We start from the raw sequence: 18,230 nt of genomic DNA, 5'->3' as shown, positions 1-18,230 counted from the left end.
TACTTTGACCATAGCGAGAACCCAGGCGATGGGTGTCCAGGTGTATGGTCAGAAGGGCTGCTTTTGCACGGTGATGAGCGGCACGTATTTGCGTGATGCACACAGAACAGGGCGGTGTCCCCTCCAGATGGCGGTGATACTATTTAGCCTGCATATTGCCTCTTGGTTCGGAAAAATTGGGCCAAAGACCCTAAAAAGTTAGTGCTGTCTTGCAGGTATATATAAAGGGTTCTCTCCCAGGGAGAACCGGAAAAAAATTAGAGCAAGGCTCTTTCCCAAGTAGGGGGTGGAACCTCAAGAATTGCGGGAGATGGTAGGTGACCAGGTGTAAAGGGCTAGAGAAATGTTCTGGGTGGGAACCTGGAACCTGTCAGGGAGCACCTTCCAGGCTGGGGCTCCTGGGAGATGGGAACTAGTGCCAGGAAGATGGTGACAACAAGAGCCAAGAATATGAAGGTGCAGAGAGTTTCTTGACTGCAGCAGAGGGTTCCGGGTGAAGTGCGTTGGTAAGCGGGACTCGGCGCAAGGGTCCGTCAGGGTAAGCGGGCTGTCGCTGAACGTCGGCCACAGGTGCGATTAGGTAATTGAGGGCGGGGAGCACTTGCCTGGAGGAGAATGACGCCAGGGCGATCTGCGCAGGGTCTGCCACACCGGGCTCTCCCGAAGGTCACTGCACGGCCTGCTGGTCCCAAGTTTGGGTATAAGAGTTACTGCCGCTGAAGTGGCTTCTCCCTCAGCGCTGAAGCCAAAATCGAGGCCGAGGACTTGTAGGCCAGACCAGGCCCCGATCCAAAGACCAGACCTGGAGGGCCCAGACGGGTAAGAGAGGGGTCCCCTCACTGATGACAAGAAGGGGAGTTCAACTGGAGCCAGCCTGAGCCTGCTGGTGGGGTAGGATTGGCCAGATGGCTTTCGATGTTAGCTGGATGAGGAGAGAGGCAGAAGAAGCCATCTGCCTTCTCGGCGGTAAGCCACGCCCCCTAGTTTCACTTTTTGAATGGAAATACTAAAGTAAATTAACTTTTTTATTATATTCTGCATAAATTAACGTTTTTATGATCTTCTGTATTATGCTGTTTTTCTGCAAATTATACGTAAACTTCAGGTTCATCTCATTCTCATTGACATATTTTACAAAAGATGCAAACTCCTCAAAAGTCTGCGCCTCCTCAAAACAAACAAAAAGACATCTATAAAATCGGCCAAACCACTTTATAAATGACAAAAAGTGATTATTATAATTCCACACAAAAGGTGCCTCCCAAGTGTACATGTAAATATTAGCATAACATGGCAAATATTGTGCCCGCATTAATTGCACATTTGAAAATAACTGCTACAATCAAAATTGTTTTAACTGTGGACTATATGTCTTCCAACACTTTTAGCCAATATACTAGAGGTACTGATGAGTATGTGATGTGACAGCATCGCAAGTAGCCCAATAATAATTTTCTTTCCATTCCAAGTTATACATAGAGGAAAGGACACGTGGCATATCCCTAATATAAATGGGGATATTATGTACTAGGGGTTGAAGGTTATGATTCACCCAGGCCCTTCAAAGGTTCTCACATATTCCCATTGACACTTTTTCCAAAGAACAAAACACTGGGGCAGATTTATTAATAGTTTCATACTTTGCACTAAGTGCAATAATTATCAGTTACAGTTATGTAGGACAAACTTCTGGCCCTTCAAGTTCGGATCAGACAAACTTTTGATTAGACATCTAAAAAACGAATATACTGTATCTATGTTGACAAAACACTTTAGGGATGTACATGGTATTAATTTTTGTCATTTTCCAAGGCATGGAAAGAGTTTTTCAGTCACAGCAGGGTGGTTATCTCTCCCGCAAATCATCCTAGATATGCTAAATGATAAAGCTGGAGACAACACATGATTTACTGCCATTGAATCCTGAGATTTGTTAGGCTACTTTCACACTTGCGGCAAAGTGATCTGGCAAGCAGTTCTGTCGCTGCAACTGCCTGCCGGATCCGGCAAAACGTATGCCAACTGATGGCATTTGTAAGACTGATCAGGATCTGCCTGATCAGTCAGAAAAATGCATTGAAATGCCAGATCAGTCTTTCCGGTATCATCCGGAAAAATGGATCCGGCATTTATTTTTTCACCTTTTTTTTTTTTTCGGTCTGCACATTCTAGTCGGTCTGCACTAATACATTCGGTCTGCACTAATACATTCCTATGGGAAAAAAAGGTCGGATGCGGCATTCAGGCAAGTCTTCAGTTTTTTTGGCCTGAGATAAAACCGTAGCAGGCTGCGGTTTTATCTTTTGCCTGATCAGTCAAAAAGACTGAACTGAAGACATCCTGATGCATCCTGAACGGATTGCTCTCCATTCAGAATGCATGGGGATATACCTGATCAGTTCTTTTCCGGTATAGAGCCCCTAGGACAAAACTCTATGTCGGAAAAGAAAAACGCAAGTGTGAAAGTACTCTAAATTGGTTATTATTGTGTTACTGCGATTGTCGATGTAATTTAATATTTGTATATGGAACGGTTGTGTGTTTTTTTTTAAGTTGCCGTCATGTGACTGGAGTCATATGTGTTTTAACGGGGTGGAGATGGAGCAAGCTTAGGACATAAGTAAGGGCTATAGCTAGTCTGAAACACAAACTGGTTGCTGCGGTTCGTATTGTGGATTTTACTGATGTATTAATAAATTTGAAGATATTTTTGAAGACTTCGGCCCAGTGCTGGATTTTCCTTTCTGTACTAGTGATCTCACGCACACTGCAGTAGATTTAGTAATCCTATATATCAGTGATGGTGAACCTTTTAGAGACCGAGTGCCCAAACTGCAAAGTGCCAACACTGCAATGGCAATGAATACCAATAAAGTATGTCTTCAATGTAATTTATCTATAATAACCTGCCTACATTCAATGCGCTGCCTGTGCCATTCATAGTGCGCCCTGCGCTGATGAATGGCAGGAAAAGTCTAAGGCATATTGGTACACCATAGACTTTTCCCAGGGCGCGGGTGCCCACAGAGAGGGCTCTGAGTGCTGCCTCTGGCACCCGTGCCATAGGTTCGCCACCACTGCTATATATGGTGTAAGCTTAGAAAGGCTGTCTACAGCTCAACTAGATTTATCACAGTGGCTCAATGTGGGTTTATAAGCACCGACCAGAAAGCCGATTGTCGGGAAGGAAGCTTTCCTTCCCGACAGACGGCTGCTCGCTCAGTGAAGGACACCGCTGCATTTACATGCAGTGGTCTCCTTCACAGTATGACGATGAGGGATCGCTATTGTGATCACTCATCCTCATACAGAATCATTGTTTCTGGGCAGCAGATCGCTGTTTAGACAACACAATCTGCTGCCCAGAAAATGATGATTGATGTGCCTATGCGAACGACAGCATCACTCAATGAACAAGCGCTTCGCTCGTTCATCGGGTGATCGGCGGCACATTTAGAAAGGCAGATTGTCAGGAAGAGCGTAATCTGCCCGACAATAGGGTTCTGTAAATCCACCTTCAGGCTGGATGATAAATCTAGTGCGGGGATAGACACTTTTGGCTAACTCTATGCCAACTATTCCTTGGCTTATTCTGAGACAGAATTTTACATCAGAATTCTGGTGCAATTTTTGAGCTAAATGTCACATAATAGGTTACATCCCTTCCACATGAAGCCACAACTCTTTTCTTGTAAGCTACTGTATGAACCATTTTTAAGCTGTACAGTAATTTTCTTTCCTCCATGTTTCATTTAGCTATGCCCAGGATACTCACCTTTCCTGCATTGAGTTCAGAAATTGCTGCTAAAATCTGCTGTCTGGAACCATCTGTTGTTATGCCCAAAGCCTTCAGGTCACTATCATTCAGTGTGAGAAAAGCTTCCATGTCCACCTATAGAAAATCAAGAAATCCATCAGTGTAAACATTGCAATGGTTTGCTTCATTGTGTAAGCGGAAATTAACAAGACAGAATCACACACTTTGACGCTCTAAAATGTGGTTCAGTTCTGTTAAAAAAAGTGCTTAAAAAGGGTTTCCCATGTACAGAACCGAAGCTACAGTACCTGCCAGTGGTAGCAGCATACACTGAGGAATTCACTTATCTTAACTGTTCAGTTGAAAGATTTTTTTTTTTTATTCCTTTTGCCATAGATAAATGCATAGTTTTGCAGAATACAGCACCTTATGTCTCAGCATAGAGCTGCATACCATTCTCCTGTCTATAATACATAGCAGCAATACAATAAAAAATTTATTTTACTATATATGCATATTCACAACTACTTTTTAGCTGATAGACTTGGGCACCATTGACACTCTACATTCCACACCTTCCATGCACACTATGGCAAATTTTATAGGAAGCCAATTCACCTATGTTTAGGAGGAAAACTGGAAGTGGAAACTTGACAGAACACAAGGAGACTGTACAAACACTATGTTGCCTTTCGTCATACTGTATACTATGATTTGTTTCCATAAAAGATGCATGTATTATCCAAATGATCCATATGTACAGTGCTTCCTGTATCAGTATATAAGGAGAAAAAACCTTTATGCCACTGGGATACCCCTGTTTTCACTATGCTGGCTAACTGCCACATTTTACAGTGATCACTGTAGGGTTACAGTGGCAACAAATGGTGGGTGCCCAACCCTCAAGACCGTCGCCAAATAGCAGAACAAAACCTGATCTTACAGTCTGACCCAATGATCGTTCATACACCAGCTCAGCCCATTCAACAGGACAAGGCTGAGCGAGCACCACTGCCCCTTCATATTCCTGATCAGTTGAGGGGGTTGGAGGGGGGTGTCAATGAAAATCATAGAAACTCCTTTAACTAGCAAGAACTAATATCTCAGAGAACTTGACTTTAAGAAGTTGTAACCTGATGAATACGAAAATAGGATGGCTTCTAGAAATGGATAATGACCCTAAAGACACATCAAAATCTGCAACAGACTACCTTAGAAGGTGTAAGCTGAAGGTTTTACCATGATCCTCACAGCCCCCTCATCTGAAAACCTGTGGATAAGTCTCAAAAGAGCAGTGCATGCAAGACGACCCCAATATCTCACAGAACTGGAAGACTTTTGTTAGGAAGAATGGATGAAAATCCCTCAAACAAGAAGTGAAAGACTCCTGGCTGGCTACAAAAAGCATTTACGAGCTGTGATACTTGCCAATGGGGTGCAACTAGGTACTAACCATGCAGAGTGCCCTAAGTTTTGTTTCCAGCCCTTTTCCTTATTTTATTATTTTGAAAATGTAAAAGACGAAAATAGAAATACATTTTTGTTAAAAAGGCAATGTGTCATTTTTAACTGTATGCCTTTTGGAGATCATTTCATCTTCAACTTGCTTAAAGGATAACTGTCACATTTAGACCCTAATTTCAATTTTCATATATGTAGTTACTAATAACATGATATTCCAGAATCAGTTACTATTAGACTGACTTACCCCATATTTAATAAGATTCAGCCCTTAGCAACCAGTCTGCATAAAACTGCAATTTCACTATTCAGTTAAGATGGCCGCCACTGCCCTCACCCTGAGGCTAATCCCGCCTGCCCTCACTAGCCAGTAACAATAGCCCCCCAAAAGTGTCAGTAACTAGAGCCCTCCCCCCTAAAGGGTTAATCTCCTGCAGCACAAAGGGGTCCGCTTACCACATGTTGCTTTTATTTATACACTGAGCAGATGGCAGATCTCCCTTCCCTGTTGTGCGCTGCTTCAACTCTGCCTTCTCCAGCTCTGCTGAGTGAGGGAGCGTCTGCCAAGCGCAGGGACAGGGAGAAGTGCACACTGTTATCAGCTGCTGGGGAGGACCTGGCTTTAATCATTTATTTACAGTCCCTGGCTGTCAGTAATGTGACCTTGCACGCTGCCTGCTCCATCTATCAACAGATAGACAGACCATGCCTAGCAACCCTATGTTAAGCACAGGTAAAAGTAGGCAGTACAGGGAACAAAAATGTGGAATTAAGGGGTAATTGAATACACAGTGAAAAGTTGAAATAGGGCCACCAAGGTGATATTAATCACCACAATCCAGTAATTTTGACCAGGGCTGCCCAAACTTTTGCATGCCAATGTACAAAGTGAATGCTATCAATCACTAATAACACCTACCCCATGTACAAATGAAGTCTGATATAACATAGTAACATAGTACATAAGGCCGAAAAAAGACATTTGTCCATCCAGTTCGGCCTGTCATCCTACAAGTTGATCCAGAGGAAGGCAAAAAAAAACCCTGTGAGGTAGAAGCCAATTTTCCTCACTTTAGGGGAATAAAAAATTCCTTCCCGACTCCAATCAGGCAATCAGAATAACTCCCTGGATCAACGACCCCTCTCTAGTAGCTATAGCCTGTAATATTATTACACTCCAGAAATACATCCAGGCCCCTCTTGAATTCCTTTATTGTACTCACCATCACCACCTCCTCAGGCAGAGAGTTCCATAGTCTCACTGCTCTTACCGTAAAGAACCCTTTTCTATGTTTGTGTACAAACCTTCTTTCCTCCAAACGCAGAGGATGTCCCCTCGTCACAGTCACAGTCCTGGGGATAAATAGATGATGGGATAGATCTCTGTACTGCCCCCTGATATATTTATACATAGTAATTAGATCTCCCCTCAGTCGTCTTTTTTCTAACGTGAATAACCCTAATTTTGATAATCTTTCAGGGTACTGTAGTTGCCCCATTCCAGTTATTACTTTAGTTGCCCTCCTCTGGACCCTCTCCAGCTCTGCTATGTCTGCCTTGTTTACAGGAGCCCAGAACTGTACACAGTACTCCATGTGTGGTCTGACCAGTGATTTGTAAAGTAGTAGGAATATGTTCTCATCACGGGCATCTATGCCCCTTTTGATGCAACCCATTATCTTATTGGCCTTGGCAGCCGCTGCCTGACACTGTTTTTTGCAGCTTAGTTTGCTGTTTATTAAAATTCCTAGATCCTTTTCCATGTCAGTGTTACCGAGTGTTTTACCATTTAGTATGTACGGGTGACTTGCATTATTCCTTCCCATGTGCATAACTTTACATTTCTCAGTGTTAAACCTCATCTGCCACTTATCTGCCCAAGCCTCCAATCTATCCAGATCCCTCTGTAGTAGTATACTGTCCTCTTCAGTGTTAATTACTTTACACAGTTTAGTGTCATCTGCGAAAATTGATATTTTACTATGCAAGCCTTCTACAAGATCATTAATAAATATATTGAAGAGAATAGGGCCCAATACTGACCCCTGAGGTACTCCACTAGTGACAGTGACCCAATCTGAGTATGTACCGTTAATAACCACCCTCTGTTTTCTATCATTGAGCCAGTTACTTACCCACTTACAGACGTTTTCTCCGAGTCCGAGCATTCTCATTTTATATACTAACCTTTTATGAGGTACAGTGTCAAATGCTTTGGAGAAGTCCAGATACACGACATCCATTGATTCGCCGCTGTCAAGTCTAGTACTTACCTCCTCATAGAAACTGATTAAATTAGTTTGACATGACCGATCCCTCACGAAGCCATGCTGATATGGCGTTATTTGCTTATTTCCCATAAGATGCTCTAACATAGCATCTCTCAGAAAACCTTCAAACAGTTTACCCACAACAGATGTTAAACTTACCGGCCTATAGTTTCCAGGCTCTGTATATAGCAGAGATTTAAATGTTTTGCTGAATGTTTTCTCCCAAAACTACATATCAATCTACCAAGCTTCTCCTGCTCATGCTGCCTGCGGACTGCACTGCATTTTGTGGTGACAGGTTCTGTTTAAAGGGGTTGGCTACTTTCTGGTTACTTTGTAGTAGATTACTACATGGCAATTACTAATATAACCTTTTTTTAAATTCAGTGCCGTTTGCTATATTCCATAAGCCATGTCCCCTTGTTAGGCAAATCTTGTGTGCTGTTTGCACAGAGATCCTGTCCATAAGACGACCACTGATGGAGGGTCATGCGACAGACATCACTCAGCCTCCTCCATTCAAATACATTGTACCTGCACTAAATTTCCAACAGTGAAGTATAGATGGCAGGTGCAATGTATTTGAATGGAGGAGGCATAGAGGCGATTTGCCTGGTCACATGACCTTTCATCAGCAGCATTTCATGGACAGGAACTCTGTGTGGACAGCACTAAAGACTTGGTAAACAATGGGTCATAGCTTGTGAAATACAGAAAATAGTGCAGAATTTAAATAAAGGCTATATTAGTAACTGCCATGTAGTCATCTTACAAACACACTGGTGAACAGTAACCAGAAAGTAGCCAACCTCATTAATATATTTGATAACTGCATATATGCAATTGCAGTGACCATGTGGTTCGCCACTAAAGGGTTAATACTGTGACTCTCTGTTAAAAGGTTTATTTTCAGGTTAACCACTTCACATTGTTTACTGTGATGATGATTTGTGCACTATGCATCCCAAAAGGTTGCACTTACGTAGGAACTAGTTAACATAGGAGTCTTTAGTTGGTTGCAGAGAAACAGGCGGGTCCTACCCTGATATATTTATACTGCGACTCCTATCATCTATTCAGTAAAAGAGTGACTATTAATTCTAGCCAAATAAGCTTGTCCTCCTGACTTGCACCCTACTGTTCATCCACCTATCATCAAAGGGATCCCAGACATCACTAGAAAGGATATGCCAAAATCCAGGAGTTGTGCCCCTCCACTCACTGCATTAGTAGCCAGGGAGCGCTAGAGGGATAAGGATTAGCAATCGTGAGAATTACAAACACCCTCATTGCTACCCACTCCACTCCCATCCTCTCCAACTCCTGCCACCGCCCCTCCACAGCGGTACAATTGCAATTACAGTTGCACGATTCCCTAATATACTTTAATTCCTGCAAATACACAGTCACCTAATATTTCTGGCCCTGCTTACTTACTACTACTCACTTATTTCCTCTACCAGATTATTCTTTAAACATTCCAAAAATGTGCTCAGTGTTGCATTAATACAAATTCATAATCACCAAAGAATCTAATATCTTACCTCCTGCTCCTCAAAAATGGGCTGGTACTTCTCCAATGATAACTTCTTGAGGATCGCAGATAGCTCATCTATTAAAAAAAAATAAAAAAAACTTGCATCATTATAATTCATCATTTGAAACTTAGTTCAGGAATCGAAGAACACGTACCTTCATCAGTGATGGTCCCACTACTAGAACCTCCACTGCTCTTTGACTGTTTATGGGAGGAGGAAGATGATAGAGATGACTCAACTAGACGCCCTTTTGGTGTGGGTGATGGTGAAGGGGTCAGTGTAGGAGATGTGCTCTTAGATGTAGAGGAAGTCCCAGATGGGGGTCGTTTCACAATTTCAATTTTCTGCTTAGAGAGGGAAAACATAATTGTCTAAGAAATTATACCACAAAGGAACATGAGTGAGGTGCCTGAGTATGAAGATTTGTCACCTTTGGTAAATGTCCGTTGCTAGTGGGTAGGACATGTGGCTGCTCAGGAACTGTGATGACCAGATTCTGCGGCACAATTTCTTTCTGCTTTGATAAAGTAGCTGCTTTACGCCTTTGGGCTGCTATTTGAGACAAGACATTATCTGCACTTCCACCTTAGAACAAGAAGAAAAAGAAAGATATTTATATTAATTATACACTCACTGACACTTTAAAATCCTAAAATCCTTTTACAGTAACTTTAACCCCTTTTCAACTTAAATCCCAGGCCAATTTTTGCAAATCTGACATGTGCCACTTTATGTGGTAATAACTTTGGAACGCATTTACTTATCCAAGCCATTCTGAGACTGTTTTCTCATGACACATTGTACTTCATGATAGTGGTAAATTTGAGTCAATATATTTCACCTTTATTTAGAAAATAATCCAAAATTTACCAAAAAATTAAAAACATTCTCAAATTTCTAAATTAGAATTCCTCTACTTTTAAGACAGATACTAATCTTATATATATATATATATATATATATATAAAAATGAGTTTGTCTGTGTCTGTCTGTCCGGACGTTCTTTATGGGCGACTAAACGACTGGACCGATCTTCACCAAATTTGGCACACAGGTACATCAGGTGTCTGGGAAGGTTTTAGACCGGGTCTCAGTTCTCTAGAACTAACCGTTCCTGAGATATTCCCCAAAAATGACCTGCATTAGCCAATAGAAGCCTGCAAGCTTTTCACTTAAATCTGAACTGCCATTTACACGGTCACATGTCCCTTAATAGCCAATAGAAGCTCGCAGGTCCTACTCCAGGTTTCCATAACAACTGATCACAGGTTTTAGCAGTTCGCAGGTACTTAAATATTCAGTCATATGACGTATGACGGCACAACTACACTGCTACATGCATGGGGGGCAGGGGCCACTATTAAACGGACGGGCACTGCGGAGTTCACTGTTAAAGAGGCGGGCACTGCGGAGGTCACTGTTAAAGAGGCAGGCACTGCGGAGGTTACTGTTAAAGAGGCAGGCACAAAAGGAGGTCACTGTTAAAGGGGCGGGCACTGCGGAGGTCACTGTTAAAGGGGCGGACACTGTGGAGGTCACTGTTAAAGAGGCAGGCACTGCGGAGGTTACTGTTAAAGAGGCAGGCACTGCGGAGGTTACTGTTAAAGAGGCGGGCACTGTGGAGGTCACTGTTAAAGGGGCGGGCACTGTGGAGGTCACTGTTAAAGGGCCGGCCACTGTAAAGGTCACTGTTAAAGGGGCAGGCACTGTGGAGGTCATTGTTAAAGGGGCGGGTACTGTAGAGGTCACGGTTATGGGGGAAACTGTTGATGTCTTTACGACACACAGAAACATAAAATGAAATAGATTAAATATACCCGTTCGAAGCCGGGTCCTTCTGCTAGTACCTCATAAAATAATAGTTATCAACCAACATTCCCCATATGTCTGCTTTATGTTGGCATAATTAAAAAAAAATCATTTTATTTTTTTAGGACGTTAGAAGGCTTCGAATTTTAGAGGCATTTTTTCTAATTTTCAACAAAATTTCCAAAACCATTTTTTTATGCACCAATTCAGTTATAAAGTGATTTTGAGGGGCTTACGTAATGGAAAGCACCCATAAATGACCCAATTTTAGAAATGACACCCCTCAAAATATTCAAAACTGATGTTTCAAACTTCATTAACCCTTGAGGTGTTCTACAAGAATTGAAGGAAAATGGGGGCTGAATTTCAAAATTTCATTTTTTTCTTGCAACACAGCAAGGGTTAACAGCAAAATAAACCTCAATATACATTAATCTGATTCTGCAGTTTACAGAAATACCCAATATGTGGTGGTAAACTACTCTATGGGCACATGGCATTTTACGGAATTTAGAAACACTTGGCTGTGAAAATGAAAAGTTTAATTTCTTCCAATAAAATGTTGCTTTAGCCCCAAGTTTTCATTTTCACAAGGTGTAACAGGAGAAAAAGCCCCCCATAATTTGTAACCCATTTTCTCCTGAATACGGCAACACCCCATATGTGGTGGTAAACTGCTGTGGGGCACATGGCAGGATTCAGAACTAAAGGAATGCCATGTGGCTTTTGCAGCGCAGATTTTGATGGATAGGTTTGCGGCTGCCATTGTTTTTTATTTTTGAGTGATTGCCTTATTTGGGGGCTAATTTTTTGTGGGATGAGGCGACGTTTTCATTAGTACCATTTTGGGTTACCCTTTTTGTGAGGCAAGGTGAAAAAAATTGTTTTACAACATTCACCTGAGGGGGCATCTCATGTGATATTTTTATAGAGCATGTAGTTACGGACGTGGCAATACCCAATGTGCCTATTATTTTTAAGTTTTACACAGTAAAAGTGTTTTTGAACAGAATAAAATCTTGTTTTTGAAAGCCATATTTAGGTAGGGTCTCATTTTTTGTGGGATGAGACGACAGTTTGATTGGTACCATTTTGGGCTAAATACGCCTTTTTGATCACTCGGTGTTACACTCGGATACCACACATGCTGCGGTCAGCGTTGACCGCAGCAGTGCAAGGGTTAATGCACCAGCATCAGTGTTTTCACTATATGGTGCCCAAAAACAATAATTTACTTGCCTGCAAAAACGACAGTTCCACTCGAACAAGCGTTTTGCTCATTCATCGGGTGATTGGCGGCACCTTTAGATGGGCAGATTGTCAGGAAAGAGCATTTGCAGGAACATTCTTCCCCAGTAATCTGCCAGACTATCAGGACGTGTAAACCTGCCATTAGTGTTTGTTCTATGATTATACATTTTTTTATTGTATTTCCTACACCAACAAGTGGCGCCTATTAGGCTTAGTGAAAAAAAAATTGGAGCATAGTGATATGGCAAATTAAAATAACATGAACAAAAATTATTTAAATATACAGTCATTGAAAAACTAAAAATAAATAATGCACCAAGAAGGACTTGCAGGAATTGAATGGAACTTTCTATGTGCAAATGTAATGATATATGCAAGTAATTACAATATTTGAGTGAAAGCACACATTTGTTGGGGAAAACAATTGAAAGGAGGCTCTACAGCCCCATTGGGCCGCCTCTAGCCTGGATACAAGATTAGATCCAGTTGGGCATGGAGGCATACAGGTTCCATATGGTATTGTGTGGCACACTTGCCCAAAGACGTTGCAGCTGGGCCCCTCACACTGTTAGGCCTCTTGCACATGAACATTTTTTTTTTTCCGTTTACGTTCCATTTTTTGCGTTCTGTATACGGACCATATACAGAACCATTCATTTCAATGGATCCGCAAAAAAAACGGAAGGTACTTAGTAAGCCTTCCGTTTCCGTATTTCCATTCCGTTCAAAGATAGAACATGTCCTATTATTGTCCGCATAACGGACAAGGATAGTACTGTTTTATCAGGGGCCAGCTGTTCCTTAAAAAACGGAATGCACACGGACGTCATCCACATTTTTTGCGCATCCGTTTTTTGCGGACCACAAAATACTGAAAAAGCCACACGGTCGTGTGCAAGAGGCCTTAGGTTGCTGAAGCTAGCATCCCAGCTGCTTCCATAAACACTCAATTGGCAATAAAACTGGCAGGCCAAGAAAATGTTGCCATCTAGAGGAAACATTCCTTGGAAACTTGCTGTGCGTGGGCAAGCATTATCCTGCTGAAAAATGCCAGCTGAAAGCCCTGCCATGAGGGGCAACACAATGGACCGCAGGATATCCTGCACATATCACTGAGCTGTTTGTATCCCTTGTATCATTACTAGGAGTGACCGACTGTTGTATGAGATGGCTCTCCAGACCATCATACCAGTAGTTGGGGCAGTGAGTTGCTCCACAGCATAGGCAGGAACAAAGCACACACTATAAGGCCTCCATACTAGAACCTGACCATTGTGGTATCCCAAACAGAACATGGATTTAGTCAAGGTTTCTTGTTTAGGACATTACTGCAAATGACAGCAGGTATGGCATATTGCACTTAATGGGTGCTGTTACACCAAATTTCCTTCTTCTAAGTACCTGTAAGTGGTCCTGTTCAGAGACAGGGGATGTAACGAAGGTGCCACCTGTGTATGGTTGGCGAATAATCAATCAAACTGTAGAACAGGGGTAGGCAACCTCCAGCTGTTGCGAAACTCCCAACATGCATACTTACTCTTCTCCGAACTCCCATAGAAATGAATGAAGCATGCTGGGAATTGTAGTTTCACAGCAGTTGGAGTGCCGAAGGTTGCTGATCCCTGCTGTAGAAGCTGCTAGAGCTTGTAGCTGGATCAAACAATCTTCACTACTGGTGGTCTGTCTGGCCCATCCAAAGCCTGTTCATCACGTGTGTGCGCCCTCACGTAACCAAGGCTCCAGACACGTCTAAACAGCTAGAACAGAACGGCATAGATAGAGGGCAATTCATTGAAACAACTATCCTGTATCTCTCAGTCTAATGATGCGACCCCTCTCAAAGTCTGTCAACTGGACGAAACATCTTCGAGTACATTGTAACGGCATGTTTCAGCAGTCAATGATCTCTTACCAAGAGGTACACTACCCAAAAGTAGCCTCTGAGAGCCTTTTTATAGGGCAGCGGCTACAGCAATGTTATGCTCTCTTGTGGCAAGACCCAGTGTCTAATCAGACCACACCTGTAATCATTAGATCTGCCTGAGACATAAGTGCATCAATCCAACATTTCTGTCTGGTTGTGTTATTTTTTTGTCAATGAGTTATATGATTTCAACAACTTATTCGACTTATTCCCTTAAAGGCCATTTTCCCCTGTGAATAAGCTTTTATTTTCTATAGTACATGCAGGTTTAAAGTTGTAACAGTTTTTTCTTTTCTCAATTCAAATAATTTTTGTATCTTTATTTCTGTGATACATAAGTTTTATTTTATCAGATTTTTGAATTCGTAATTTATTTTGACAATTATTAAGAAAAATGTAATAAATATTGCTATTTTGTTAGCACAAAATGCCATTTCAATCCAGTTTTTGGTTTGTCCCTTTTTCTCTTGTCACTGATATTTTCATATTAAAAAATGTATAGTTTTGTCAGGGCGCCAAGGCAGTGCTATTAATATGGACATGAAGGTTCAGCAATATTATGTGTGAAACTAGTCTTAAAATAACTCGACAGTAAATAACTTTTTTACTCTATAATAGATTCACCACCCATTCACATCAAGAATTATACAAACAAAAAAGAATGATAAGTGATGCAATTTTACCATGAGTTTGAGGGGGGGAAAACTACAACAAAAGCAAAACACAGCACAGAATCTGCCCAAAATCTGCCCCTCTGCCCAAAGTGAGAACATTTTTTCATCACTTTTATTATGCAGACATTACAGCCCCAATTTAAAGCTTAAAAGTGCATTATACATAAACTTCTTATGCCAGTGCAAATTGGCTGTCTACATGACTGGCCACACTGTTTGTACATTTCCCCCTTACCTGTAATACTGTTGGCTCCACCAGACGAATGTGGTGAATGGTTAAAATTGCCTGAATTTGAAGGTGAAGCAGGGCTTCTTGGCAAAGAAGGAAATTTGACTGTTCTTGGAGCTCTGCTGACTGACGTCTGACCATAAAACAGAATCTTGTAAATATTACCAAAAAATTGACAGATAATAGTAAAAGCCATAATCCTAACAAAAAACATGAAACAGATATTTAAAAACAGACTTAGTCTAATTGTTAGGGCTCTTTCACACGGGTAATCCGCTGCGTGAAAGACAGCCAAGCCCCGCTCTGGACAGCATCATTAGATAACATGATTGATAATGCTCTGTGCCTCTGGGTGATCTTTTTACTACAAAATCACAGTGAGATAAAGTTGTCACCATGATCTTGTGGTAAAAAGAACACAGAGAGGCAAAGCGCATTATCAATCATGTTAATGCTCCGTGTCTCTGCTGTCCGGAGCGGGGCTTGGCGGTCTTTCACGCAGCGGATTACTGATTTAGGACAAGATAGGAAGAACTGCTCACTATGCTGCAACCTCCTATGTTTCAATGGAATGGGTATGGTTATTGGTAATGTTCCCTCTACCTTTGTAGCTAGTTAGGTAAATGGGCACTATATACGGCTCCCTATTAACAGAGGTAGAAGTTAACATGAAAGCAAACTTTCCTGTATCAGGGTAGTCTCTGAGCTACATGTCTGGACTGCAGCACAGCTTGGAGGAACAGCGATTATTACTGCAGTATTGTTTCCTACAACTACCTTTAAACTTACAATATCAGAATTTCCGCTGCTGTTAAAACTGGGTTTTGAGAGCCTTGCCATCGAAGCTCGAGTCTGCTCCAGTTTCCCATCCTTACTGATCCTAGACCGATCTGAATTCCACAGTTCAAAGTTTGATGGAGGCAGGAAGGGAGGTATGACAGCCTTCAGTTTGTCATTGGGGAGTTTAGCAAAAGGAGCACAATTCTTCAGCTTTAAGACAGAAAGAACATTTTCAACTGCAACAAGAACATTTTATGGTTCAACTGATCTGAAATAAAATTATGGAATTTTATGAATGCTTTCAATTCGGTTAAACTTAACTGCAGGTTGTCTGAGCACCGTGGTCATAAACTGAATGCCAAAATGTGGCTAATCTGAATCCAGCCGTAACTTGTTTTTTAAGATGCAAATTTTCCATCCAATTTTTATTTAGACAAATTACAGAACGTAATAAACAGCTGTTAACTTCTAGGCCAGATCTGACTCCTGATACACATGCCCTATTATAAGATTGTAAGAAATAGAATATGGCACCAACCAAGACTAATAAACCAACTAACCAAGCCAAAAAGTGATGTGCTGCTATGCCTCCCTAAAGGGAGGGTGTATGACACAGGGATTCTCGGTTTGTTGTTCATTTTCTGCCCTAACCCCCCTCCCAGAGTTTTCCTTTAAGTAACTCTACATAATGCCTCAGCTGTTTGATAGGTATATACATCACAAGAACTCCACCATAGCTGCACTCACTGCCTCTGTACCACTGACAAATAATCTGCCTTTTGAATATCAGTTCAAGATGAAGAAAAATGAAGGTATATCAGAGAATGACAAATACAACATTCCCTAATATACACCTGGTGTTAAGGTGGCCATACACAGCATGCCAAAGCTACTTTCACATCTTCAGTTTTAATTCCGGCAGGCTGTTCCGCCAGAGAACAGTCTGCCGGAATTCCCCAGACGGACACAAACTGCTGCATGCTGTGGTTAGCGTCCAGACAATTCTCCGCTTGTTTGCCCGGAAAAGCCATGCTGGAGTTTCACACCAGAGGTGTGAAAGTAGCCTAAGATTGGCTGTTATTGGCAGGACTGGCAGTCCACTTAAAGGTAACCTGTCAGCGCCAAAACCTATCCCAAACCGCCAGCAGTACCTTCAAGTAGCCGGCAATGAGTTTCGAATGATGATTTTCTTACTGCATTCTGATGAGGCAGAAGTATGAAAAACGTTCTTTTATCCTCTGTTTGTGCTATTTTTCAGTCAAGGTTTGAAGTCAAGGGGGCAGCGGCCTCTTTTCTTCAAGTCAAAGTAACCAGGCCCCCTTCCCTGCCCCTTCTCCTGTGACTGACAGTCGGCTGTTCGGCAAAGACAGCCGGCTGTCGGGCATAAGCGCTGTCAGTCACAGCGAAGGGGCAGGGAAGGGAGCGTGGTTACCTTGACTTGAAGAAAAGAGGCCGATGCCCCCTTGACTTCAAGCCTGACTGGAAAATAGCACAAACAGAGGATAAAAGAACGTTTTTCATACTTCTGCCTCATCAGAATGCAGTAAGAAAATCATCATTCGAAACTCTTTGCCGGCTACTTGAAGGTACTGCTAGCGGTTTGGGATGGGTTTTGACGCTGACAGGTTCCCTTTAAAGTGGACCTATCACCAAAAAATACAATGCAATCTGTAGGCAACATGTTATAGAGCAGGAGAAGCTGAGCGGACTGATATATAGTTCTGTTGGAAAAGATCTAGTAAAATTCTGTAATTTTTACACTTACATCAGCAACCCTGTGAAGAGCTATCAGTACAGGGAGGAGGGGTTATCAGTGACTGACAGCTATCTTTTATACACACTAATACACACAATGCCATCAATCACTGATAATTCCTCCCCCTGTACCAATAGCTGTTCACAGGAGGTAGAAAAAGTAAAGATATAAATGTATAAATTGCAGGTTTTCCTAAATCTTTTCCAAGAAAAATACACATCAATCTACTCTGCTGCTCCTGCTCTATAACATGCTGCTTTCAGATTGCATTGTATTTTTTGGTGACAGTTTCTCCATATTGAGTGTTAAAATCTCAGTCGAAGTTTGTTCGGCAGATGTCAGGCGTAAGTGAGGACGAATTAGCCACAATGAATTTCAACATGTCCAATCCTTTGTGATCAAGAGAAATAAGCTGCCATCAGAGGTGTATAGCAGTAGTTTAGCAGTAGAGATCCAATGCACGTTGAGCTGAACCAAGTGAGCATGTGTATGGAGAGCTGTCAGCCAAGTAAGTGTGTTCATGGTGTATGGCCAACAAAGTGTATGGCCAACTTTAGATTATTAGCAATGATGATCATGATAATTCCATACTAGTTTTCACAAACCAACTAAATTATACCATTAAAGGGGTGTTCCCATCACACACAATGGGGGCATATCGCTAGGATATGCCCCCATTATCTGATAGGTGCCACCCTCTGGGACCCGCACCTACATCGAGAACAGAGCGGGGAAATAGATGGAGGGAGCACTGCGCATGCGCAGCCACCATTTATTCATT

At 41.9% G+C, this 18,230-nt stretch overlaps 1 protein-coding gene across 2 annotated transcripts in view; it reads right to left on the bottom strand.

Moving 5' to 3' along the window:
* ANKS6 (ankyrin repeat and sterile alpha motif domain containing 6) overlaps positions 1–18,230 on the bottom strand; it is a 180,458-nt gene that overhangs the window by 45,648 nt on the left and 116,580 nt on the right. Inside the window, exons 9-14 of one of the 2 annotated variants that reach the window (XM_040432916.1) lie at positions 15,703–15,903; positions 14,920–15,046; positions 9,457–9,611; positions 9,181–9,373; positions 9,033–9,100; positions 3,776–3,892 (exon numbers count right to left, since the gene is read on the bottom strand). In XM_040432916.1, the coding sequence (XP_040288850.1) occupies positions 3,776–3,892; positions 9,033–9,100; positions 9,181–9,373; positions 9,457–9,611; positions 14,920–15,046; positions 15,703–15,903 (861 nt within the window). The remainder of the gene's footprint in view (positions 1–3,775; positions 3,893–9,032; positions 9,101–9,180; positions 9,374–9,456; positions 9,612–14,919; positions 15,047–15,702; positions 15,904–18,230) is intronic. The other variant, XM_040432917.1, reaches the window with a different exon arrangement.

Source organism: Bufo bufo, chromosome 5, assembly GCF_905171765.1.
Source record: "Bufo bufo chromosome 5, aBufBuf1.1, whole genome shotgun sequence".
Classification (NCBI taxonomy): Eukaryota; Metazoa; Chordata; class Amphibia; order Anura; family Bufonidae; genus Bufo; species Bufo bufo.
Note: the sequence above shows the minus strand (reverse complement) of the source record. Positions and strands in the feature narration are given on the sequence as shown.